This window comes from Salminus brasiliensis, chromosome 10 (assembly GCF_030463535.1).
Source record: "Salminus brasiliensis chromosome 10, fSalBra1.hap2, whole genome shotgun sequence".
NCBI lineage: Eukaryota > Metazoa > Chordata > Actinopteri > Characiformes > Bryconidae > Salminus > Salminus brasiliensis.
In genome coordinates, this window is record NC_132887.1 from 2,447,888 (window position 1) to 2,475,387 (window position 27,500).

A 27,500-nucleotide genomic window follows, 5' to 3' on the forward strand; every position below is an offset into this window, starting at 1 on the left:
CCAAATGAGGAGGGGGTGGTCCAGGCTCTTTTTAACTCTGCGTTAATTAAAGGGATGCAACAGAACAGCGGGTGGGACAGGCCTTTGAGGGGGGGGGGGGGGGGGGATGAGGCTAGTGCACCAGGTGGGAAGACCCTTTCACACACATTGCTTTACTCTGGAAGGTGAGGAGCTCGGGTCTATTAGAGGACTGCGCTTGTTGAGGGTAGACTGTTGGAGCCCCGTGGAGAGCTGTTCCTTATTGATTACAGAACCGAGCACCAACTCGAGGTTCTGCAGGTTCTCGAGAAAAGAAACTAAGCTCCATTTCGTTCTTAGACTGTTCTTAGACTGTGCACAGAAACCACCGGCTTGAGCTGTTCATCAGTCGTTGATGAGCGTTGATAGAGTTCCACCTAATGCAAAGGTTCACACTAATAACAGGGTTTCCCCAGAACTGCTGAGAAAACCTGAGACCGTGGGAGTCGAGAACTTTCCCTCTATAACTTTAATGAACTACCAGTGATTACATATATATATATATATAAATATATAAAAAACCCAGAGCAGAAACTGGAAGCTCCAGAGAAGCTGCTGTTAGACCCAGAGGATCAACTTGATCTGCTGCTCTCAAACTTTTCAGCGTCACTCACCGAACTCTAGGGTACCAGCAGCACAAGGTCCGCTTTGGGCTGAAGGACACTGCAACAGCTCACGAGGCTCAAGAGGCTGAGGTGAGATGGTGAGTTATGTGGTCAGAAGTGGATGAAGACCAGCAGCATTGAAAAGGCCCTTCTCTTAGAACCTCAAGAAGAATTCCAAAATTTGTCAGAATGTTTTTTTAAAAGGTTTTCTAGCAACTCCAAACTTCTTCAGGAATTTTTCAGAAATTCCATTTTTTTTAGAACCTCTTTTTGGGGAATTCCAAATTTTATCAGAATTTTTTTTTAATGTCAAACTATTTTAGAAACCACAAACATTTTAGGAGTTCCTTTGTTTTTAGAAACTCCAAACTCAAAAGAGTGGAACTCTTCCACTTTTTTGCTCCAAATGTTTTCTAAAATTTCAGACTTTTTCTAGAACCTCAAACTTTTTGAGGAATTCCAAACATTTTTATAGAAACTTCAAACATTTTCAGAAATTCTACTTTTTTGTTTGAAACTTTTGAAATTTTCTAAGATTTCAAACTTTTTCTAGAACCTCAAACTTTTTGAGAAATTACAAAGTATTTCAGAAACCCCACACATTTTCACAAGTTCTACTGTTTTCAGAAATCCAGAAATTCCAAACTTTTTATAGAAACTCCAAAACTTTTCAGAATGTCAACATTTTTAAAAATTCCATACACTCAGAAATTTCCAACTTCTTTAGAAATGGCTTTCTAGGAACTCTTTTAGGAATTCCAAGCATTTTCTTTTTCCATAAATGTCAAGTCTTGGAATTATTGGGAAACTGTTTTTGTCAGTGGTTTTAAAAAAGGTTCAGCTATGGAATATGTGGCAATACGAAGCAGTGCAGAGAAAAAAAAAACAAAATGGTGACCTACCACCCTGTAGAGCTCTAACTCCAATCTATCACACCTGGATCAGGTAACCAAGACCTCAGCAGTCTCCAAAGATTAGAGCCAGATGTGTTAAATCTAAACTATCCAGGATTGAAGATCTCCAGAACCAGACTCAGGCACTCTTGGCTTTAATGAGCACAAATATTTAACCCACAGGAGGTCTTATCAGATCAGATAGGAGCGTGTGCTAAATGACAAGAACCAGACTGAGCGATCAGGAACTCCTAAAAGGTTTCCATCTCTATTAGACACAGTAAACCCATCGCTGACTCATCGCCGCTCAAAGTCTCAGTGCTGCTCTAATTACTGAGCGTCAGTCTGGCTTGGCCTGGTCTGGACAGAAAGAACCAGCTGTGCTTTCCAGCTGAAGCTGAGGCTGAAGCAGAGGATGAAGATGATGTCTCCAGGGCTGTAGGATCCCGGGTATGTCTCCATTCCCATGACATCACTTCGCAATCATCCCTCCGTCCCCCTCCGGCCTGTAAATCTGTCACTGAGGGATAATGTTTCTGCGCTGGCAGAATAATAACAACACACTGACATCTCCGGCACTCACGTATAAGTGCCTCCCAGCAGCTGGAGAGCCTCTGTCTCTCCAAGTGAAATCCAGCAGAGCAGGCTGCTTTACACGTCCCCTACCCCCCGCCACAGTACCCCCTGCTCTCTGCTAGCACAACCCAGGACGTCCTGGATGAAGCCCAATCATGTTTTCTAAAGAATGTGAGAAGAAAATCTATTTGGCTGCAATGTAACGTCAACATCTGCCTCCCTGATCCACCGATCCAAACCATTACATAAAATAATAACACTCACGATCCACAGTGTTTGCCAGTGATAACAGAAGCGTGCTGTAATTCTACTTTAATTCTTTCTGGCTCAAAGTTTCACTGAAACAAGTAGAAACTGTGTGTAAACTGCAGATAGTAAACTTCGGTTCGTCCCACATCAGTGTCTGGACGCAGAAGAGAGATATTCTTTAAAAAAAGGGAATTTCAACACATTTTCACTTGCTTTAAGTACCTCTAGTGTAAGTATCTACACTGGCAGATACTTGTTTAACACATTTTTCCTTAAAACAAACACAAATATTTGCAATATTTCATACAAATAATAACAGAATTTAATAATTTTACCAATATCATTTGAATTTTCTTTTTCAAATACCTCAATAAGCTGTTTCTTAAAAGCAAAACCACCCTATAATTCTCCATAAAGCTCTATAATGTTAATATGGTCCACACGCTCATTCTGACAGACTGTAATACACTACAGGAAGCGTAGGGGGCGCTCTATAATGTTCATATGATCCACACGCTCATTCTGACAGACTGTAATACACTACAGGAAGCGTAGGGGGCGCTCTATAATGCTGTATAATGTTCATATGATCCACATGCTCATTCTGACAGACTGTAATACACTACAGGAAGCATAGGGGGCGCTCTATAATGCTTTATAATGTTCATATGATCACACGCTCATTCTGACAGACTGTAATACACTACAGGAAGCGTAGGGGGCGCTCTATAATGCTCTATAGTGTTCATATGATCCACACACTCATTCTGACAGACTGTAATACACTACAGGAAGCGTAGGGGGCGCTCTATAATGCTCTATAATGTTCATATGATCCACACGCTCATTCTGACAGACTGTAATACACTACAGGAAGAGTAGGGGGCGCTCTATAATGCTCTATAATGTTCATATGATCCACACGCTCATTCTGACAGACTGTAATACACTACAGGAAGTGTAGGGGGTGTGATATGGATTTTGTCGTTTCCTGCACAGACATAACTTTGAGTAATGGTGGCACTGTGACTCAGCAAAGTGAGTTGAACTGCTAAGGTAACTTGGATGGGTGTCGGATAGCAATAGAAAGCCTCAGGTATTTGAGGCAGTGATCCCAGGCCTCTGGTCGCTCCCCCAACCATACAGGACAAATTCCTCCCTGTCAACGAGTTAATAAAGCAAAGCCTCCCTGATATGAGGGCGTGCTAAAAGGGGGGCCAATATTAGCAAAAGGACTACAGAGCCGGGCTCTGATAAAATCGTCACATAGCTCAGCAAGGTGAGTTTTAATGGGCAGAAACTGAAAACCTGAATCACTGGAAAGTGATTTCAGAGGTCTTACTGTCACAAAACCAAGCGTATTCCTGAAGAAAAACACAAATGCCAAATAATACGTTACACCTGCTGATTTTAAGCAGAATTATTAGCTGCCGATTTCCTAACATTCTTAAAAGAGGGAAGATTATCAGGAGGCTAATCAGGCTGTAATACATAGGGATGCACCGATCCATCTTTTCCTGTTCCGATACAGATACCGATACATGAACTTTGCGTATCGGCCGATACCGATCCGATACCATTGTTAAATTAATAAACCATGTAACTCACCATGTGAGAGAGACTTAAGGCCTCAGGCGTAATCATTACTTTACTAACTTTGTAAAACAAACCATAACAAATTAACACAGATATTAATAAAACCAATAAATCTAAAATCCAGTCATAAATATAATAACTGTGCTGGACCTCAACACAGTGCTGTCTGGGCTCAGGACTTTTATTCTGAAATTGGAAGTCTGTGAGACTAAAGAGGAGCGAGCAGCCCCTCCCTTCTCGGTTCTTCTTATATGGGAGGATGACAGGTTGAGGGCACCACACCTGCCGTTTGCTATATGTGTATCACATCTGTATGTTACCAGAATAGCAGCGCTGACAGAATCGGGTTCCGTAAAAATGGATCAGTCCCTTGGATCAGACTAATTATCCGATATCCGATCCTAGTATCGGATCGGTGCATCCCTAGCTGTAAACAGACCTTATACAGAGATACACATGAAGATACAGCTGCCTAAACTAGTTCACTATTCCTACACTACACAGCATCTATGACATAGTGAACTGACTGGAGAACAGCAGTAGAATGCTTAAAGATTAGAGACACTAGATTGAAAAAAGTATTGGGACACCAGCTCATTCATAATTTCTTCTGAAATTAAGGGTATTAAAAAAAGAGATCCTGCTTTTGTTGAAGTAACTGAAAGAAGACTTTCTACTAGATTTTGAAGGAGCATTGCTGTGAGGATTTGATTGATTGCATTCAGCGACAAGAGCCAAAAGTTCTTGTCGCTGATGATCACCATCTCACCTCACCTCATCCCAGAAAAAATGCATGGAGCACAACCACCATCCATCATTCTAGAGAACACAGTTCTTCCACTGCTTCACAGCTCAATGCTGGGGGGCTTTATATACCCCTCTATCCCACGCCTGGCATTAGGCAGCATGGTGCCAATAGGGTCATGATGTTTATCTGCTTTATCTGTGGTGGGGGATTTGTTTTGTTACATACCGGCTATCATACTGTAAAACTATATGAAACCCTGCAGTGACCTGCAGAACCAACCATTAGCAAGCCTACCTCCAACCTGGCCGATCTTGTTGGTGATGGCGTATCTGAGGATGCGCTCCTCCTTGATGTACATGACGAAGATGCGCTCCACGTTCAGCTGCAGTGTTTCGGGGGCACTGCGGGGTCCGTGTCTGCAGTCCCTGTAGGTGATGTTCTGTCTGAGCTGGAAGGTGAAGGTCTCCGCCCCGCTCTCAGCAGAAACGACTGTGTACTCCCGCACTGAGCTGGAGGTGATCACTGCGGAGAGGCAGAAGGACATTTATTACTATCATGGCTGTAGGATTGGGCTCAGAAGGGCCCATTTTGATATTTAATATTGTCCATGCATTCAAAAATGCTCATAATTCATAATTCAGTTCAAATAGTATCCAACCTCTGTTAGAATTAAACAGGCTGTATCTGTTACTGTGCCTTATTCCAAAACCACTCCTGAGAATTGTAATGTGAGTGGGTGGGGCTAAACTGTGGTAGGTTAAACAGTTAATATCAATATCAAAGCAGGCTGTTTTACAGCTATTTTTCCATATATAGACTGGGGAAGCAAATGGAACATTTTCAGTAGAGTTCAATAGAATATTTACATATTGGAATAATATTGGAAAATTTGCATTTCTTGCTCCTGGGCCCCCCCTACAGTCAGCAAGTGTATTACAATTGAGCCACCCTTAAAGGACACGGCAAGAGAGCTCAGAGGTATGGAAGCATCACTGAAAAGCAAAGAAGCATGTGGGCTGAGTCGGTAGAGTAACACTACTACAGTTATATATGAAATTTGCTGTTAGTGGGCCAGCAGTGGAAGCTCGCTATCTGGGATTACATTAAAGTAAGCTGACAACTTAGGCAAAATAAAATTATATTCAAAATAAAAATATTTACTAATTAGAGCATTTATTTATCTGCAGAATAACACAGGACTAATATCTGAACTTTGAGAGCATTCAGAAATCACTATGGTGAAATAACCTCAACTGCCAATCACAGCTGTCATGTTTCGGTCAGCTCTCCACTAGTCTTTCACACTACTGTTGGGACTTTATGCCATTCATAGTCTGCAGATTCAGCTTACTCAGCTTTGTTCGAACAAATTCCTGGGAAAAAACGCCTGCCACACATAGAGATGCAAGTTTAAGAAAAAAAATTGAGTGGTCTCATATATTGCCACTTTCATGCAAAACCTAAACTACATTTTATTATGGAAAAAAAACAAAAAACAAAAAGGCTTCAAAAATGGATCTACAAGGTTTTCTCGTTAAAAAGACGGCACCACCACAACAGCACCACCTACTCAAACAGTAGCCTCAGCCTCTTAAATACCACGCTGGACAAAGCTGGCTGGAGGTCTGTCTAGCGTTGCAAATATGGCCGCTGAGTGAACAGACTTGCCCATAAGTGCTTTCGTTTAGCGGCAGTGTTAGCTTAGCATATGGCCTAAGGTATTAGGTATTCTGACTCATTACTGACCTCGTAATTCCAAGGATTGGGAAAGATGTGAACAGGACAAGACGTATTGGGTTTGGGACAGGGTTGTTTACCACAGGATGAGATATTAGCAATTTAGCAACCGTATTTCTGTAAGAAGAAAATCCAGATAGACCCAGAGCTCCTAACATGGGCATGCTGGTTGATACAGCGTAGGAGGTAAGCCTTCTTGAGGAGGGTTCAATTCCCTGGTCGGACAAGCACACCACACTACACCAACAAGTTCTTGGGCAAGACTCTTAACTCTGAATTCTCCCACCTGTGTAACACGATTCCCATGTAAGAGCTCTGGATAAGAGCTCAAGTACAGCTCGGCTCGACCCGCCATCCTTTAAGATCTACAGAAGACGAGCGTCCAGACTTTTTTTCATCCTGCACCGAAGTGGTGGAACGAACTTCCCCTGGGTGTCCGAACAGCAGAGTCCAACACTCACTGTCCTCAAACCCAGACTGAAGACCCTCCTCTTCTGAGAGGACTCAGGCGAAGAGAAGAGTACTATGGTCTCCATATTGACTTGTGTTTAGTAGAGTCTAAAATTAGAGGATCTTTGAATTATTAGTCTATTTAAACTAGCTGAGGTTCTTCTTGAGTAAATAGCAAAGCGCTTTATGGATAAGAGCGTTTGCTAAATGCCGTAAATGTAAACATAAGAGCGTCCATGTCCACACTATAAATCTCCTTCTATCCTCTGCTGGACTGTGAGAACAGATCTGCGTTGTTTCCAACCTCTGGATCACTTTTAAAGTCTAGGGTGGACAAGAACCCGAGTCTCCAGTGAAAACGATCCCTGTGCTTACAATAATCGTAATAAATGAGCCACTAACCCAAAAAGCACTTCCTCCGCATGACCTCTAGGGACCCTGGCTTATAAGCAGGTCATGAAATGTGCAGGATCTGAACATTACCAGCGTCCCAGGCCGTACGTCACAGCTCAAAAAACAAAACAAAACAACAGTCTGCGTTTGGGGCTCATCACAATCAGACATGGCTTCCTCTTAAAGGAAGTTGCGAGGGCTGTGCTTTTTTTTAGCTAACCCAGTGATCCCTGTGTCCAGCGAGTAGGGAGTGTGCAGCGGGGGAGGACCGGCTGCGTCGTTATTGCTTTATACAGTTAGATAGACACCACAAGGCGGACATTGCTCTTTATCTCCCATGCAAACACTCCCCATAAAGCAGGCGGGGGGAAGGAGAGGCTTGGTACTGCACTGTACTTTGGCTGAAAATGAAAAATGACAGTTTTCCCCTCCAACAGATGCAGCTTGGTTAAGGATGGCTATTTTGGTACAGCAAAGCTAGCTAACATCCAACACCAGGCCTAAATCCCTTGGGCAGCTTAGTGTATATGTGACTAAACAACATAGGGCAGCTACAGTAGGCCAATACAGTGGAATTGTAGTGGTACTGCTCAAACTGGTCAAACTGGGTGACCAGCTTAGCTCTTGACCAGCTTTGCTAGCTAATGTTTTTGTGTGAGTTTGATGGTTTATCTGGTCTCCCAGCATGTCCAACCTGACCAATCTAGCACACTGGTCGACCAGCTTTACCTAACTACCCAACCAGTTTGTTTAAACTGGTCATGCTGGTGAACCAGCGTAACCCTCGAGCTCAAAAGAAAACATACCCTACAGATCCAAAACTAAGCCAGTCGACCATATTTTCAGTTAGCTTTTCCACTGAATGACCAGTTTTTCAATCACATTGACCATTAAAGACCAGTTTGAGCCATCTGAAACCAGTTACCAGCAAACCAGTTACCTCAGACAAAAGGCCAGACAAATCACAGACCACAGTTAACACAAGAAAATCAGGCCTTTATGCGATATACACCGACCAGCCATATTATTAGTACCACTTAGGTCCTTATCTTGAGGAGGTGGGACCTCCATGAGCAGCAATGAGCCTTGAACCTGCCACCGGTTCACTGACCACTCCAGGAACTGCACTATCCTACATTTAACACCTTCATCACCTTGAATAACTGACTGTTCACTTGCTGCCCTTGGCAGGTGCTATTAGCTTCATACGTGGATGATGCTAATCAGTGTTTTTTTTACCGTACCTGTCACCGGTACTAATGTTATGGCCCATTTCTAAGCAGTTGTATTAGAAAACCACTCCACAGGCGTTGATGTTTTGGGCAGCTAGCTTAGCTAGTTTTTTTGCATGCTACTGGGGATACAATGACCTCCATTACTTGCTGGTTTGTTAGGACTACATTTTGGGGGAGCGTTGCTGTGAGGATTTGATTGATTGGGTTGAGCGACAAGAGAGCGTTAGTCAGTGAGGTCAGGATGTTGGATGCTAATCACCACCCCACCTCATCATCCCCAACTCCCCAACTCATCCCAAAAGTACTGGATGGAGCTCCACCACCATCATTCCAGAGAACACAGTTCTTCAGCTGCTCCACAGCTCCTCAATGCTGGGGGGCTTTATTACACCCCTCTAGCCCACGCCTGGCATTAGTAGTCATGGTGCCAATAGGGTCATGTTTACAATCTGCTCTAGAGAGTCCTGTTCAGTTAGCTTAGCTAATGTTGTACGCTACTGGGGGGTCCGATACAGTACAATCCCAGTACTTGAGGAGAGTGTGTGATGATTTAGCGCAGTTAGCACCATGCTAATAGGAAGGGTATCATCACTTTTTCATCATTTGTTAGCTACATTAGCCTCGTAGCTCCAGAAGAAAACAATAAAGAAACAATACTTTGACAGCAGGCATGACTTGGCGGACCGGCTACGTTTGGAATAGGGAGGAAGTTACACTTCCTGTAAAAGACGTAGCCAAGCCACACAAATTAGCCGGCAGACCAACAGTCTCCAAACGCTTCCCCAGACATTAACCCCTTAACACTCCAGGGCTTATTACTCAGTAAGGTGTATTACTCAGTAACTACTCAGGGTCTTCTGTACAAACCGGTGGGGCTGTTTTCTGCTAATAGATGGATCACCTCGGCCTTCCGGGCGGGCCATAGGATTTTTAAGGGGTTAAGAAGTGTTAGCTGCAGTGTACTGATCGCTATACTTCTCTCACAGGTTTCAGAGAAGCTCTGGAGCTACAAGACTAATCTAATGAAGAACATTGTGGACAAACTCTTCAGTCTACAGTATGGCTTCTATTGTTTTAGCTCTGCATCATCAGTTTCTTTTAAAATCAAGGCTTTTAAAAAAGTGTATCCTGCTTTTGTTAGAGTAACTGTCTCTACTGTCCAGGGAAGACCCTGTCCTAGATTTTGGAGGAGAGCATTAGTGAGGTCAGGATGTTGGATGATGATCACCAACTCCCCAACTTATCACAAAAGTACTGGATGGAGCTCCACCACCATCATTCCAGAAAACACAGTTCTTCCACTGCTCCACAATGCTGGGGGGCTTTATTATACCCCTCTAGCCCACGCCTGGCATTAGGTTCACCTTGTTTGATTGCATCAGAGAGTCCTATTCTGTAGACAGTAAGCTGTCTGTGTAGATTTGCACATCTGTTCCAGCAAGGGGTGCACCTTAAAATAGGGGTGTCCGCAAACATTTGGACATAGTGTAATTCAGTGTCAGAAACCACACAATCAAGCCTATTAGAGATTCTAAACATCCCCACATGGTTTGAGGAGAGTGTGAGTGTGGGATGTTGATTAGTGTAAGTGATGTGATTGCTTGTAAGCTTACTAATTAGCCTCATAGCGCCAGTGTAAAACTAAAGAAGCAAACCTTCAGCCATTAAACATGACTTGGCTGATTGACTATATTTGGGGTAAGGAGGTAGAAGAGGTAAAAGCGAGGGTCCTTACATGAGGGGTAGTACTGGTAGGTCTCATGGAACGGCTCTATCTGTAAGGTGGCTCCAGGGGATATGAAGGGGACACTGCCCTCCAGATGAGTGTCCACGTTCAGGTAGTTCTGGCCGTCCAGCCCACGACCACTCTGGACAATGCTGAGCCGCTGGTTCCCGGGGTAAAAGGTCAGTTCAGCGTGGCGAGTAAACTCAGCACCTGGGCGAGAGAGGAGAGAGGAGAAAAAGGGCTTATCATTGGACCTGACAGGTTGCTTTAGGACCTCGGACTCCTCTTCGCAAATTCACTACATCTAAAAAACCATAAAAGCCATAAAAACCATAAAAGCCATAGAAGCCATAAAAGGTGCTCACCTTTTACTATAAACAAATTTTTATGTCGTGTAATTAGGCCCAGATGAGGGTTATGACCCTTGCAATGGAGCTTGATGAAAACTCAAGTGAATTCAGGGCCAGAGGTTCATTTTTTATTTATTTATCCCCCCCTTAACGCAAAGTGAAAACACACAGCCATGGAGCACCACCTGACTTAAATTAAGCTGAGAACTGGAGTGCACGCTGAATAGACCTTGAATATCAACCTGGCAAACGAGCTCGAGAGAAAGCCCAGCTGTGAGGATCTTCAGAGTTCTGGACCGTGAGCGAGTCCCAGCAGGACGGCTCATGTTAAACAAACATGCAGCACAATAAAACTGGCAGGTTGCCTCACCAGTGATATTGAAGCCATTATGGCTGTTGGGGAGCTTCAGGGCGAACAGCCAGCCGAACAGACCTCCGATGGGGGCCACGGGCATCAAAGCCCACCCCAGAGGCTCGGGAACCTCACTGATCGCCGTGTAAGCTCGGCCATCGCCCACAACGATGTAGGCGTGGAGGTCGATGTTGTCCAGCCTCACTGCGGTCAGTCCCACATTCACCGTCCCGCTGACCTTTCCGTTCACGCGCTGAGGAGCACCTGAGAAAACAAAGGCAGAAACATCATCAGAAATGATTCTGGTCTTAAATTCGTTACATTTTTTCTCACATCTTCAGATCTTCTAAAGGAACAGCCGAGCCACGCCCTTCCCTCACCCCAGATATAGCCAGTCAGCCAGCATCCTGATTTCTCAGTGCTTCTTCCCTTGACCCTGGAGCTTAGTTGCTTAAGGGCCCATGTCCATCTTTCAACGTATGATATGCTCTATGGACAAAAGTATTGGGACACCTGCTTATTGTGTGTTTTGTTCTGCTTTTGTTGGAGTAACTCCAAAGCTCTACTGACCAGGGAAGAAGAAGGGTTTTCTACTAGATTTTGGAGAAGAATTGCTGTGAGGATTTCATTGCATTCAGCGACAAGAGTGTTAGTGAGGTCAGGATGTTCAGGATGGGTCACCACCCCAACCTCATCACATTCAAAAGTAATGAATGGAGCACTATCATCTATCATACCAGAGAACACAGCTTGTTAACGCTGGGGGGCATTATACCCCTCTAGACGCCTGGCGTTAGGCAGCATGGTGCCAATACATTCATGTTCATGTTCCACCAAAATGCACCACGGAGCGCCACAGGAGGTCATTCTGACCTGTGGCCCTCAAACTCTATAACTCCTCTCTTAATGTGTGACACTATGATTCATCTGTGCAATACTCAAATTATACTGTTCAATAATGAGCAATAATTGTCCATGTTAATCATACAGTTATTACCAATATGCCACTTTACTATATTCACATAATTTATATATATTTGCATACTGTTCTTAATTCTTTCTCTCTTTGCTTTAATTTTTTATTTTATTTTATAGAGTGTTTATTCTTACACGAACGGTTGCAACTGTAACAACTGCTCTTTCCCTCCTGGGATCAATAAAGTATTTCTGATTCTGACTGATCTGCTCCAGAGAGTCTTATTCTATTGGAAGTACTTCTCTTCAAGAACCAGACAAGCTGTGTCCCTACAGTAGCTGAATGCAATCATTACAAGCGTTGTCCACAAACATTTGGCCATGTAGTGTAGGTCCACTTCCTTTAGAGAGACATCTCGTTTAATCAGCTCCAGAAGAGCCAGAGATGACATTCAGAAACTGGACCCGAGGGGGAAAAAGGGTGCGAGCTCATCTCTGTTGAGGGCTCGGACTCTTCATTTGTCTGTAAATGGCTGCGTTCCAGCCGGGCAGACTGGCAGGATTGTGTTTGGTGACAGAACTGTGCTGTAGCAGCTTTTCCTCTCCACATTCACCCACACACACACTCTCACAGCACACAAAGCACCTTCTGTACACACATACACACACACACACAAACACACACACATACATACTCCACAGCTGAGCAGGATTTTCCCAAACACTCACTCACTCACACACACACAAGTCTGTCGTCCAGCACAGCCCAAACACAGAGAACAGCCACTTTCTGACCGGAGTTTGTTTTCAGACTCAGGCCTTTTCGCCGGTAGATAAGCCCGAGTGAAGTGCAGTATGATGTCACTGGCTCCAAAAAGGATGTTGTTTAAGTTTGTTTCCTGAGAAGTGTTGAGTGATTCACCAGGGTGTTTCAGTAAAGCTATTTTAACCCCTTAAAAACCCAGGTCCAGCCGGCCGGCCGGCCGAAAGTGTCATAACAAAGCCCCACCAGTCTACCAACTACAGTAGGCCCTGTAGTTACTGAGTAATACACCTTAGTGTTTAATAAGCTCCGGAGCTTTAAGGGGTTAAACTAAATAAAGCCCATGTGACATTAAACCTCTGTAAAATGCTGTGTTACTTTACAGTCTGACATTAAAAACTGGGTAATCCGGTATGAATCTGCAGTGTGTTTACTTTTTACAGTCTAATAGTAAAAACTGTGATGTGACTTTAATCCGGTATGAATCTGCAGTGTGTTTACTTTTTACAGTCTAATAGTAAAAACTGTGATGTGACTTTAATCCGGTATGAATCTGCAGTGTGTTTACTTTTTACAGTCTAATAGTAACAATTATGGTGTGACTTTAATCCGGTATTTACGGATTTACGGATTTACAGTCTAACAGTATTAATTGAGATGGGATTGTAATCCAGTATGAATCTGTGGTGTGTAGATTTAACAATCTAACGGTAATAATTGTGATGGGATTTTAATCCAGTATGAATCTGCCATGTGTAGTTTTATAGTCTGACTAATAATTGTGATAGGATTGTAGGATTGTAATCCAGTATGAACCTTCAGTGTCTGTAGTTTTTACAGTCTGGCCAAAATACTTGTGGGAGGGTTTTAATCCAGTATGAATTTGCGTGTTTAATGTCGACCTTTTCACCAAACTATCACTCAAACTGTGACCTATTCAATTTACTTTAGTATTTTTTATTTTTTCAATTTACTACAATTTAATTTAGTGGACATTTTATTTATTTATTTATTTATCCTGCATTACATTTGGCAGCACCTGAGCAGCCACGCTGCCTGGGCTATTTAAACAGCTGGACCAGTCTGAGACGGGCAGTGGAATGTGAAGCTGCTACAGTGGGTCTTTAACAGTACTCCATCCACAAACTCACCGTTTGGCAGACAGTGTCGGCCGTTTCCGTAGAATCCGGCGTGGCAGTGGCAGCAGTAGCCTGAGGGGTAGTCTACGCAGTACGCGTTCTGACTGCACTGCTGCTGAAAACGCTCACACGTTTCTTTATTGTCTGGAGAGTACTGGATCACTGAAAGAGAGAGAGAGAGAGAGAGAGAGAGAGAGAGAGAGAGAGACCATGAGCTTTAATCATACAGACATGTGGGGTCAAATGAGTCTGCCCTATTAGAGTTGGATCAGTTTGACATCGGGAGTTTACAGACTAAAAATACGTCTTTTTAACTCCAGTATGAATCTGCAGTGTGTAGAGTTACAGAGTCAGAGCTTTATTTTAATGGCTTATTGGTGTTTATTTACATTTATTTATTACAAAATAAATAACTTTTTTTTTTAATAATATTTAATTTCCTTGTTATTCATGCAGTTTGTTATCCGGGTTTTATTTATGTAAAGCACCTTGAATTGCCTTTGTGTGTCAAATGTGCTCTATAAATAAACATCCCTTGCCTTGAAGTCTGACTTCAAAAACTGGGTAATCCAGTATGATTCTGATTTGTATTTACATTTTACAGTTTTGTAGTAACAACTGTCGCATGACTTTAATCCGGTATGAATCTGCAGTGTTTACTTTTTACAGTTTAATAGTAAAAACTTTAATCTGGTATGAATTTGCAGTCTGATTTTTTTTTACAGTCTAATAGTAAAAACTGTGGAATGACTTTAATCCGGTATGAATCTGCAGTGTGTTTACTTTTTACAGTTTAATAGTAAAAACGGTGGAGCGACTTTAATCCGGTATAAATTTGCATTATGTGAATTTTTTACAGTCTAATAGTAAAAACTGTGGAGTGACTTTAATCCGGTATGAATTTGCATTATGTGAATTTTTTACATTCTAATAGTAAAAACTGTGGAGTGACTTTAATCCGGTATGAATCTGCAGTGTGTTTACTTTTTACAGTTTAATAGTAAAAACGGTGGAGCGACTTTAATCCGGTATGAATTTGCATTATGTGAATTTTTTACAGTCTAATAGTAAAAACTGTGGAGTGACTTTAATCCGGTATGAATCTGCAGTGTGTTTACTTTTTACAGTTTAATAGTAAAAACGGTGGAGCGACTTTAATCCGGTATGAATTTGCATTATGTTAATTTTTTACAGTCTAATAGTAAAAACTGTGGAGTGACTTTAGTCCAGTATGAATCTGCAGTGTGTTTACTTTTACAGTCTAATAGTAACAAATACAGCGTGACTTTTTTATTACTGCTTAATTATTACTGCTTTGTACAGTCTGACAGTAATAATTGTGGGATGGTTTGAATCCAGTATGAATTATGACTCACTGCTATTGCTATGAAAGTGGAGAGTTTAATACTTCTCAAGGTTTGTCTTTTTTAATGGCCATACAGCCATCTAAGACTCACGAAGGCCTTTAATTTTTAAACTCTCATTTCGGTTTAACATTTAAGACCCGCAAACCCCCGTAAATCCAATCTGAACAGCGCTATACGAAGATAAGCTGAGTGCAGCGGTGATAAAATTACAGCAGCAGATAGACAGGACATTTTTCATCCAGGACAGAGCTAAGCGCTCCCTCCTGCTGATTTAAAGAGGAGGCACCGGCCCCAGGTCAAATATGAGGCTCATACTGAACATCTGGACATCTGTTCCACTGCAGTTCTGTCAGGGGCCACGGCTGGGTTCCACAGCCTGCATTCATCTGTGTGAAGGACAGCGGGTCTTTAGCACGGCGAAGTGCAGATGAACGCGCTGCTCTAAAGCTCTGACAGCTCAAACATGACGTCTGGCTGGACAAGCGCTTGTTTCAATTATCCGCTCACCCGCCTGCCCGCCCGCTCGCCCGCCCCGCCCCGCCCCACCGTAGCTTCAGGCAGACAGCTGAAGGCTGAGGCCATGAAGGCCGGCACAAGTGCAGGTTACGCTGGTCTTCACTCTGAGAAGTTTATTTTCTCTTTCTTTCTCTTTCAGGCCTCTTTAAAGATGGACAGAGGAGAAGAGGGGTGATTTTGGAGTGGGAGACTGAACAGATGTTACATTTAAGGGCTTTTGGAATTCAGAGGGCCAGAGGATGAGTGCTAGTCGTCCATAAAACAATAATGCTAATCATCAAAATCAAACATTTTTAGAATATGGCTGTTATGCTTTACATTGTGAGGAAAACACAATGACCTGGTTTCTTTGCAATATGATTAACACGCCTGCAAACACTCCTTTCACCTGAGTATATATAGTCATAGTCAAATCCTTCCCCCATCACATGAGCATCATCACCAGTGCTAAGAGGGTGAAGGCTGGCACGGTCTTGCTGCTAACACAACACCACTGGAGTTTAACACGCTTGGAGGAGCTCGCTATTGCTAATTTTACTGCTAACAGACATCCTAGCATTGCCTACGCTGAGTGATTGGGAGAGGGAGGATTGTCCTACCCACCCAGAGAGAGCAAGGAGAGTTATGCCCTCTGGGAATCCTGGTCACTGACGGATGGCTGGGGCATCACTAAGGATCAGGACGGAAGCCCTGCTTATGTATTAATAGTCTACATGTATATATGTATTGGTGACAGACAGTGGTTCACTTACTGTTGTTTTTAAACCCAGACCACTAGACAGTAGTGGTGTAACATGGTTCGGATCGGATCAGGGTTATTAAGTCAATTATTTAAAAAAATATTTAACAATGTGACAAATGTGAAACAGCAATTTTAGCTTTTAGTTTGAAAGTGTTTTGTTTTACTGCTTCATTTGTATTAGTAACTTTTATTTTGAAGGTCTGTTTGTTTGTATTAGCAGCTTTTATTTCGACACTGACTTGCTCTGTCACATAAGGCAAATTACGTTTATTTTTTTAAAAATACAAAAGGAAAATTTTATTTCCCATGACATTTTAACCAGGGGCATATTATATCTGCCCAAAACTATTTATTTTACTACAATTCTGTAATTACATGAAAAAAAACCTAATTATTATCACAGAAATAAACACTACTGCATTATTGCACTATTGTCAGTTTTTTTTCCTATATTGTGCAGCTCATTTGTATTAGTGACTTATTTGTCATGATCAGTTTTTCTTATTTGTATTAGTGACTTATTTGACATGGTCAGTTTTTTTTTCGTTTGTATTAGTGACTTTTATTTTGACATGGTCAGTTTTTGTCATTTGTATTAGTGACTTATTTGACATGGTCAGTTTTTCTTGTTTGTATTAGTGACTTATTTGACATGGTCAGTTTTTCTTGTTTGTATTAGTGACTTATTTGACATGGTCAGTTTTTCTTGTTTGTATTAGTGACTTATTTGACATGGTCAGTTTTTTTTCATTTGTATAAGTGACTTTTATTTTGACATGGTCAGTTTTTCTCATTTGTATTAGTGACTCTCATTTTGACATGGTCAGCCTGTTTGTTTATTTGTATTAGTGATTTTTATTTATTTTATTTTGACAGTCTGAGTTTTACACGTCCGAGTCCATATAAGACACCCATGCCTCACACTAATAGAGCTCTGCGTCCAGACTGAGGGAATCTCTACTGTAAAGGGTGAGAGCACTCTGTTATGGTTAAACTTTGGCGATTAATTGGCAGTTTATGTGTGATCTCGTTACATCACCACTAGATAGCAGTGTTGTGCACTGTCTTCAGATCCCACTGTTCTGATTTTGCATTAAAACTAAACTTTTCTTTTACTCAGATTTTATGCAGATGAGGGGATTTTCCTATATTTAATTTTTTTTAAATGACAATTTATCATATAATAGGTGCAGCTCACAGAAGCTCAAAAATCAGCCGCTATTTTGATGTTCTGGCCTTACCTTCAGAGTCAAAGTTCTCCTCTTCGTCCACACTGAACACCTGGCCGTCATTCCCGTGGGGGTACACCTCCAGCAGGGTGTGCTCTGGCAAGGGGTGCTGGGGCTGGACCACCTCCTCTGGACGAAAGTGTCTGGTTTCCGGTGGGGGAAACGCTCCGGGCCCAGAGATGGCTGGAGCAGCATCGTGAGTCTGAGGGTTAGATGTTAGCGTGACGTCTCCTCCATAAGGCTGAAGGTGAGATGGATCTTGTTCTGGCTCGCTGAACTCGGGAACAGAGGGGTTCTGGAAGTCCGGATCCACAGTGTATTCCTGCTCGTCGTCGAAAGAGTCGTCTGTCTCGGGGTACTCTACCTCAGGGTACTCAGGGGTGGTGGGGAACTCAATGATCTGCCTCCTTGGCAAAGCGGTGGGTAACTGGTCCCCGGTTGCTGCTGGAATTACATTTTCGAAAGCGTACGAACTTCCGATATGGAAGAGCCAAACCCCAGGCACTTGAATGTTGCTCATCCTGATGGGAAATGGTAAGAAATAATAACATTAAACTCTCAGCTTGTCCAGAAATGCAGGTGTATAGCTGTCCATGAGGGGGCGCTCAAAGCTGATTTGTATTTACTGCAGTGGAGTAAAAGTGAATTACACTTCCTAACTGTAGGGGGAGCCCATGAGCAAATCACACTGTCATATTCTTGAATAATGCTGTAAGTAAGCAAGTAAGTAATCGCTAATAGAATGGCTAAGAGCATAACATAAGTCCCTCCCCCTGCCTGGCGACTTCCCCTACTCTGATAGGCTACATTCAGACGCTTGGATGGCGGTGGTCTACTAGAGATTACCACACAGCTTGAGGAGAGTGTGTGATGATGTAGGCAGCATGCAGTTAGCATCATGCTAATCGGTGGAGTACAAGCTCGCTTATACCCAACTTGTTACATGTTAGCTACACTATATGTCTAAAAGTTTGTGGACACCCCTTCTAATGAATGCATTCCGTTGCACCCATTGCTGACACAGATACACACACAGCTTGTCTAGTCCCAGTACTTTTGGGATGAGTTAGGGAGTTGAAAATGATGAGGTGGAGTGGTGATCATCATCCAACATCCTGACCTCACTAACACTCTTGTCGCTGAATGCAATCAACTCCTCACAGCAATGCTCCAGGCTATGACAAAATCTAGTAGAACATCTTCTTCTCTGGACAGTAGAGACACTTACTCCAACAAAAATAGCCTTGATTTCAGAAGAAACTGTGAATGAGCAAGTGTCCAAATACTTTTGTCAACACTATATATATGGGAAACTATGCCAAACTATCGCTTTAATTAATGCTGCAGTGAACGAAATTCAGTGTAGTGTGGACAGAGGGTCTTACTGGTACAGGTTCTTCACAGACTGCTCGTTGGTGGTCACGCTGTAGTAAGGCCCCTCAGTGCGAGAGAAGATCAAGTAGGAGACCTCGCCACGGGTGAAGCCCACTCGAGCGGTCAGTTCGATCTCCACGTTGAAGGTTTCTTTTGGACGTGTCCCGAAAAACTGCAGGCCATCCTCCGGGTAGAGGAACAGGGCGTAAGTGTTTGCCTCATCGTAAGCCACCACCGCCTGGAACGTGTTAACCTGCAGGAGGGGTGAGGGAGATAGGCATCAATTCATTATTCAAATGAAGAGCTGTTGGTGCCTTATCTCTTCCTGAGGGCGGGTCAGGGTTCCTTTTCTTCAGGAACAAAAGCTCCCTTACAGCTCATGTTGATCAGAGTGTTTATCTGTGCTCTAATGAATAAGCAAAACAAAAACGAACGCCAGTCAGGAGCCTGTCGTTTACCCAGTCCTGTCTGTCTGTAAAGCTGAGCTACTTTTAACCCTCCATCTTCAAAAGGTTCGTAAGACTTCTCCTTCAGCAACGACTACACCACGAAATAGTTACTGAAATAATTCATAGTGGTTCAGTTTGTAGTGGATATAATGTAATTCATGGTAGATACTGCGTAAGTCAGAGTAGTTACGAAACAATTCATAGTGGTTACTAAACTATTAAAAGTGGCAACTGAACAGTTCATAGTAGATACGGTGTAATTCATGGTAGATGCAGAATAATTCATAGTGGTTAGTGAACAGTTCATAGTAGATACGGTGTAATTCATGGTAGATACTGCATAATTCATAGTGGTTAGTGAACAGTTCATAGTAGATATGGTGTAACTCATGGTAGATACAGAATAATTCATAGTGGTTACTGAACAGTTCATAGTAGATACGTTGTAATTCATGGTAGATACTGAATAATTCATAGTGGTTAGTGAACAGTTCATAGTAGATACGGTGTAATTCATGGTAGATACTGCATAATTCATAGTGGTTAGTGAACAGTTCATAGTAGATATGGTGTTATTCATGGTAAATACTGAAAAATTCATAGTGGTTACTGAACAGTTCAAAATGGTTATTGAATAATTCATAGTGGTTACTGAACCATTCAAAATGGTTACCGAATTATTCTTAGTGGTTACTAAACAATTCATAGTGGATATTAAACAAGTCATAGTAGTTATGCAACAAATATAGTAGTAACTGAACAATTCATAATGGTTATTGAACAATGCACAGTAGATACTAAGTAATTCAGAGTAGACACAAGTCACAGTAGTTACAGAACAATTCATAGAGGAGACTGAGTAATTCATAGTGGATATTTAACTATTCATAGTGGTTACTGAACTATTCACAGTGGTTACTGGACAGTTCATAGTAGAAACTGTGTAATCCATGGTTGATACTTAATAACTCATAGTGGTTAATGAACAGTTTATAGTGGTTACTAAATAATTCGCAGTAGATTATAAATAATTCATAATGTTTATGGAACAATTCATAGTGGATACTAAACATGTCACAGTAGTTATGGAACAAATCATAGTGATAATTGAATAATACACAGTGGTTAAAGAACAGTTTGAAATGGTTACTGAACAATTCATAGTGGTTACTAAACAGTTCATAGTAGAAACTGTGTAATCCATGGTGGATACTGAAAAACTCATAGTGGTTACTGAACAGTATAAAATGGTTACAGAGTAATTCGTAGTAGATACTTAACAAGCCATAGTAGTTACTGAATTAATAGTGGTTGCTAAACACTTCATAGTGGATACAAAGTAATTCATGGTAGATACTAAATAATTCATAGTGGTTACTGAACAATTCCAAGTGATTACTGAACAATCCAGCCTATTGAATATTTGATAGTAAATACATTGTCGATGTGGAACAATTCATAGGGGATTATACCTATTACACCAAATGGTTTATAAATATTCCATATAAAAGTCAGTGTAGATTCACTGGTGGGTTTAGATAGTAAATAAACGGCTGTATTTGTGTTGTGGTCATTGAGAACCCTGGTTCCAGTCACCACCACAATAACCAATTTCCTTTAATTTGGGTACAATGGGCTACAGTGGATATGTGGCTGATCAATAGTCCTGGAGAATTACAGACTTCCTAGGGAATCTCATTACCAGTCTGTTTCAGAGCTTAACCTAAATCTGCTGTTTCCTACAAGTTCACAGTTGTACTGTTGATTTTATAGGGTCTGGTAACCCACCAAATGTGCCCCCCCATAATGAGCCCCCATGTAAACACCATTCTTCTCCCTCCTCTTCGCTGGTTTCACACCCCGTTAAAAGCCCCCCCCCCACAGACCACCAAAGCCACTATCTGAAGTGGTGTAAATGTGTCTGTCCTGCTCAGTTTGTTATAATACAGACTGTGTGTCACTGCTCAGATCTCAGGTCTCATTAAACCTTGGGAAAACCAAGATCAGAGAGAATCCCATCCTGAACCGCAGCCGCAGACGGACTTGCATGACCACCCACTACCTCCTGAGCAGCGGATACGCTAGTTTGGTAGCCAAGCTGTTAGCCAAACATCTCAGTGTTATTGAAACAGCGATATGTTTACTCGAAAATACAGATATTTAAACTTATCTTAGTAGCTGTTTACTTATATTTACATTTAGCAGACAGTCGTATCCAGAGAGACTTACAAAATGTGCAAACAGTCAAAGCCAAAGTGAAGCAAAATACCTAGAGGTCCTATATGAGCTTATAGCCCAACACAAAAAAAAAGCTGGAATATAGATCTAAATACATATATAATAACACAAAGATATTTCACTAAAGGAACCTCTCAGTCAACCGAAACACAAAATGAATCATTTAATCAGCCTAAAACACAAAAACTGATAACTAAATTGGCCTAAATCATAAAGTTTAACTTTACTTTAAAGCAAATCATTAAGATAATTCATTAAGTCGGTCTAAAACACACAGTTAAATCACTAAATCAACCTAAAACACAGAAATGAGTCACTGAATCAACATAAAACACAAAGTCAAATTATTAATCAGCCTATCTCATAAAGTTGAATCATCCTAAAACACAAATATGAATCATTAAATCAGCCTAAATCATTAAGCTGAATCATTAAATCAGTCTAAATCATAAAGTTGAATCACTAAACCAACCTACACCACAAATATGAATCACTAAATCAAACGTGAGTCACTGAATCAACAAAGACAAATTATTAATCAGCCTATATGATAACGCTGAATCACTACATCAACCTAAATCATTAAGGCGAATCATTAATTCAGCCTAAATCATTAAAGTAAATCATTAAATCAGCCTAAATCATTAAGTTGAATCACTAAAAAACCTACACCACAAATATGAATCACTAAATCAAACGTGAGTCACTGAATCAACAAAGACAAATTATTAATCAGCCTATATGATAAAGCTGAATCACTACATCAACCTAAATCATTAAGCTGAATCATTAAATCAGCCTAAATCATTAAGGTGAATCATTAAATCAGCCTAAATCATTAAGCTGAATCATTAAATCAGCCTAAATCATTAAGGTGAAACACTAAAAAACATATGAATATAAACACAAATATGAATCACTAAATCAACCTAAAACACAGAAATGAGTCACTGAATCAACTAAAACACAAAGACGAATGATTAATCAGCCCAAATCATTTGGTTGAATCATTAAGTCAGTCTGAATCATAAAGTTAAATCACTAATCCAACCTACACCACAAATATGAATCACTAAATCCACCTAAACCACAAATACGAATCACTAAATCAATCCAACCATTAAGTAGCGATTAGCTCTCATGCAAAACATATTCAAAACTCCACACACACACACACACACACACACACTCCGAAAAAGTACTACACTGAATGTACTTGATTTTAATATGTAGATCTTTACATACATATAATATATAACCAGTATTTTATCTTTCACTGGAGAAGATAACAGGGTTTATGTTTATATAAAAGAATGTATTTACATTAAATTATGTACACATTTACATTAAGTAAATCCACACACACACTCAGTTAACGCACACACTCACACACACACACACAGAGGACCTGTGTGAAATTCCTCTCCTCCCTCTTCGGTAATCCAATCCGCTCTATCACCTCCATCACCACCTACACAAAACAACACCTTCACCCACCCCCTCACACAGACACAACACTGCATCTGGCTTCAAGAGCCCCCAGGCTGACTATCTCTACAGCCCCCCCCCCATCCCTCCACCTTCACCACCCCCAGCCTCAAACTCCTAATTACAAGACCACACTGCCTCCCAGCGCTGCAGGAACACGCCCATAAACAAGATTGTTTAAAGATGTTATTGTAAATAATTAGCATGGCTGAGAGAGGGCCAGGACCAGAGCTACAGGTCCAGTGCAGGGCGGTCGGCCGAGCTCACGGGACCGTAATTGGACCATAGAGGAACAGCCACGCTCGATCAGGCTGTGCCCTGCTTATTTGCTCAGGGAATAACACCTCCATGCTGCTTCCCTCCTCCCACCTCCACCTCAAACCGCTCACAGACGAACTTCTGAGGACGGAAGACTCCCACCAGTAAAGCAGTTTGGGGACTCAATCCCAAAGGAAACCAAGAGGGAGACTCCAAATCCCCCCAGCCCAGTTCACTCAGTCCCACCTAAGACTGGTTACAGGTTGTGATTAATGGGTAGCATGGTGCTGACTGCTGTAGCTGCAGTGTGCTGGGTGCCGACATTTGCATCTCTGTGTTATGTTTTATGTCAGGAGAAAGGAGGACAAGTAATACCCCATACACAGATCAATGTAGCAGGCTGCCAACGCTTCAGAGAAATGGGACAACCAGCAATTTAAACAGCTGTATGTTTCAAAATAGATATTTCATATATATATATGTGTAAATAATTCTGGATGTATCGACCAATAGAAACACTCTTGTGTTTTGGACACACTTGGAATTGGAATACACTTTATACATTAACTTCCATTTAAAATTACAGAACATATATATTTTATGAAGAAACTGTATGTATATATATATATATATATATATATATATATATACAAGCAGAAATGAGTTGCTGTATATTCCCCAAAAAATATGTATATAAATATATATATATATATATAAATGAAAATGAATATATATATATATGAAATATATATTTTAAAAATAGACATTTCATATTTCTATATTTGAAAATAGATGTTTTATATATACATATATATATATATATATATATATATATATATATATATATATATATATATATATATATATAGTCTAGTGTTATTTAGAGTTCTCCTCAGATCAACACCTGGTTTGATGGTAAATCAGGGCTTAATGATGGTAAATCAGGTGAGCTGCTGCTGCTGCTGCTGCTGCTGCTGCTGCTGATGGAGTTGAACACATCCTCCATGCTGTGCTGGCTGGACTGGGGGGCGTCCAGAAGAACCCTGGAGGAACCGAGCTCTGTTCTTCAGACTAGCTCACCGACAAGATCTCACTACTTTCTTTCTTCAGAATGAGAAGCTCTTGTTTCTCCTTTTCACTGGATTCATGTTCAGCTGCTTTATCTGTTCTGATCAGATCTGGAGCTTCTACAGTAAAACTAAAACAGGGTGGGGAGTAATGGGATTGACTCCATTGGAAGGTAAGAAGGTTTTTTTCTTCTCCTGTAGCAAGAACAGGCAGAATCCCTATGCGAGTACCTGGCTAACCAGCTAGATCCCGTTCTCTACAGATTTCACTAAGATCTCTGCAGAACTTCCAGGGTTAAGGCCGTGAAGCCAGAGCAAACTCTGCAGAGCAGCCAAGAGGAAACATATTAAATGAAGTGAAGCATGTGCTCTCCTCAAACATCCCCTACAGCTCAGAGCACTTCTACTCTAATCAACTGAAGCCCAGTAAGCAAACACTGTCAGCGATAGCAAACAATGCTGAGTGAGCTGGGAATCAGCAGGGAACACGGCCTGGGATCGGGATTCTCTCCCGTTAGCACTTCAAAAGCTAGCCTGTGAAGACGCCAACACCTCCAGAAATGCCTATTTACCACCAATCTAGTCTATCAGACATAAATCAAGCTGGTTAAGATGGTAACCCAGTTAACACAGTCCATCTCCAGCATTAGGTACACTATACGTCCATATATTTGTGGACACCCCTTCTGATGAATCCATTCAGCTACATTAAGTTGCACCCATTGCTGCTGACACAGATGTGCAAATGCACACACACACACACAGCTTGTCTAGTCCCTGTAGAGAAGAAGTACTGCCAATAGAATAGGACTCTCTGGAGCGGATTAATCAACATCATGAACCTCTCGGCACCATGCTGCCTAATGCCAGGAGTGGGCTAGAGGGGTGTAATAAAGCCCCCCAGCATTGAGGAGCTGTGGAGCAGTGGAAGAAGAACTGTGTTCCCTCTCCCAATTTTTTTGAATGGGTTCATTAGGGAAGTTGGGGATGACCATCTTTTCAACCACCTTAACAAAAACCACGAGAGTTTTCTGTGTCATTATAGATAGACTATATGGACAAAAGTATGTGGACACTGCTCGTTCATTGCTTCTTCTGAAATCAAGGCTATTAAAAAGAGTTACTTCTGCTTTTGTTGGAGTAACTGTCTCTACTGTCCAGGGAAGAAGGAGGCTTTCTGCTAGATTTTGGAGGAGCATTGCTGTGAGGATTTGATTGCATTTAGCAACAAGAGCAGCGGTAGTGAGGTCAGGATGTTGGATCATGATGATCACCACCCCACCTCATCATCCCCAACTCCCCAACTCATCCCATCAAAAGTACTGGATGGAGCACCAACACAGCTCTTCCACTGCTCCACAGCTCAATGCTGGGGGGCTTTATTATACCCCTCTAGCCCACACGGTTCATGTTTACTATCTGCTCCAGAGAGTCCTACTGTATTGGCAGTACTTCTCTACAGGGACTAGACAAGCTGTGTATGTGTGTGTGTGCATTTGCACATCTGTGTCAGCAATGGGTGCAACTTAAACTTCAACATCATTCGGACAGCTAGTGTATCTTGGCTGAACGACGACATTTGGGGTGAGAGGGAAGTCTGTGTCCATTTGTGGCCGCTCAGACTCTGTAAAGGGCAGCAGCCTTTATCCTTTTTGACCTCCTTCAGAGACACAGAGCTGTCGGCTGCCGCCGGCGTGACAGATTACAAGCTGTTACTTCCTTTCTCAGCGTAGCACAGGCCCTGTGAGCACCTCGCAAGTCAACAGGCTGTAGAAGATGAACTGGAGAATTCCTTAAGCTCTGTTTATGGAGCGTCCGGACTCCCTGATTTGTGCGCTCTCGGTATAAATATGAGGACGTCTTCGCGAGCCACACAGTCGGGCTGTTGTCCGAACCGATAAATAACTAAAGATAATGTTTAATGTGCTGTGCAGCTGTTTCTGCCCGGAGGCCCGGCGGAGAAAGCCAAGCGCACCGCGAGCAAGAACAACAGAATAGCCCATTCATTCCAGCTCTGCTGAATAAACCGCCAGCACCCCTCAACAGCCTATACTGCTGCATATGTTTTTCTCCATCTGAGCTGAAATCAATCCGTTTAAACGCTCAACCTCAACCTCAACACACAGACCTGAAGCTGAGTTCTCAGAAGACGCTCAACACCGTAATGCTCAAAGCTGAAGTTGGCAAACCATCATTTCAGCATTAGTCTGTTCGTACCCTGATTTTTCCTCCATATATGCATCATAAAACTGAACAGTTATGATGTAAACAGTCATCCAGGTGAATTTGTGGATCCAGTGTGAACTGGTTCATTGCAGAGAAACGTCCATAGGCCTCCTCTGATTTCTTTACAAAACCTCTATGACGTCTGAAGACCCCTAAAAAGCTTCTTCACATAACAGGAGACCCTGTTTTGACATACTTCTGAGACAATTTTGAGTCCAAATTGTCATTTTCTTGCCATTCAGGGTGGAGGGATACATGCTGCAGCGTGCTGTGGAGCAAAATAGTCCCCAAAGAATAGACATAGACTTCATCAGATTATCAGATTTGGCGCTGTTTTCTCAGGGACTGCGAGTTCAAATGCCATCAGCAGCCAGACTCATATAGAGCACAGCTGACAGAGCTCTCTCTCCGGGTGGACAGATGGCGCTCTCTCTCTCTCTCTCTCTCTCTTTCCCCTAGTCGCTCGTAAGCTCGTATGCTGGCCGGCACAGGCCTCTGTTAGCTGGTGCGACCCGGAGCTTTCCTCTGAGTGAGCCAGCTGACCAGCAGCTGGAAAAAGAGAGGCGGCGGCTGGCTTTGCATGTATCGGAGGACACTTATCCTCCTAGTGTCGGGAGCATTGCTAGTGCTAGGAGGAGCTACGAAGGGTTGGGTTAACTGATAGTACCAAATTGGGTGAAAAAAGGGGGAAATATTTGACAAAAAAAAAAAACATATTTACATATTGTAAATGGCTATAGTTGTGTTGTTGTCATGGAAACTGACACCTGGTTCCATTCACCAGCACTGTAAGACAGAAAT

General features: G+C 42.0%; 1 protein-coding gene across 3 annotated transcripts in view; it reads right to left on the reverse strand.

Annotated features, from left to right (window-relative positions):
- The window catches only part of nid2a (nidogen 2a (osteonidogen)), a 66,033-nt gene that overhangs the window by 30,439 nt on the left and 8,094 nt on the right, over positions 1-27,500 (reverse strand). For all 3 annotated transcript variants that reach the window (XM_072688990.1, XM_072688991.1, XM_072688989.1), the window contains exons 3-8: positions 18,985-19,226; positions 17,612-18,120; positions 13,758-13,907; positions 10,947-11,192; positions 10,236-10,436; positions 4,980-5,207 (exon numbers count right to left, since the gene is read on the reverse strand). In XM_072688990.1, coding sequence (XP_072545091.1) covers positions 4,980-5,207; positions 10,236-10,436; positions 10,947-11,192; positions 13,758-13,907; positions 17,612-18,120; positions 18,985-19,226 — 1,576 coding nt within the window. The remainder of the gene's footprint in view (positions 1-4,979; positions 5,208-10,235; positions 10,437-10,946; positions 11,193-13,757; positions 13,908-17,611; positions 18,121-18,984; positions 19,227-27,500) is intronic.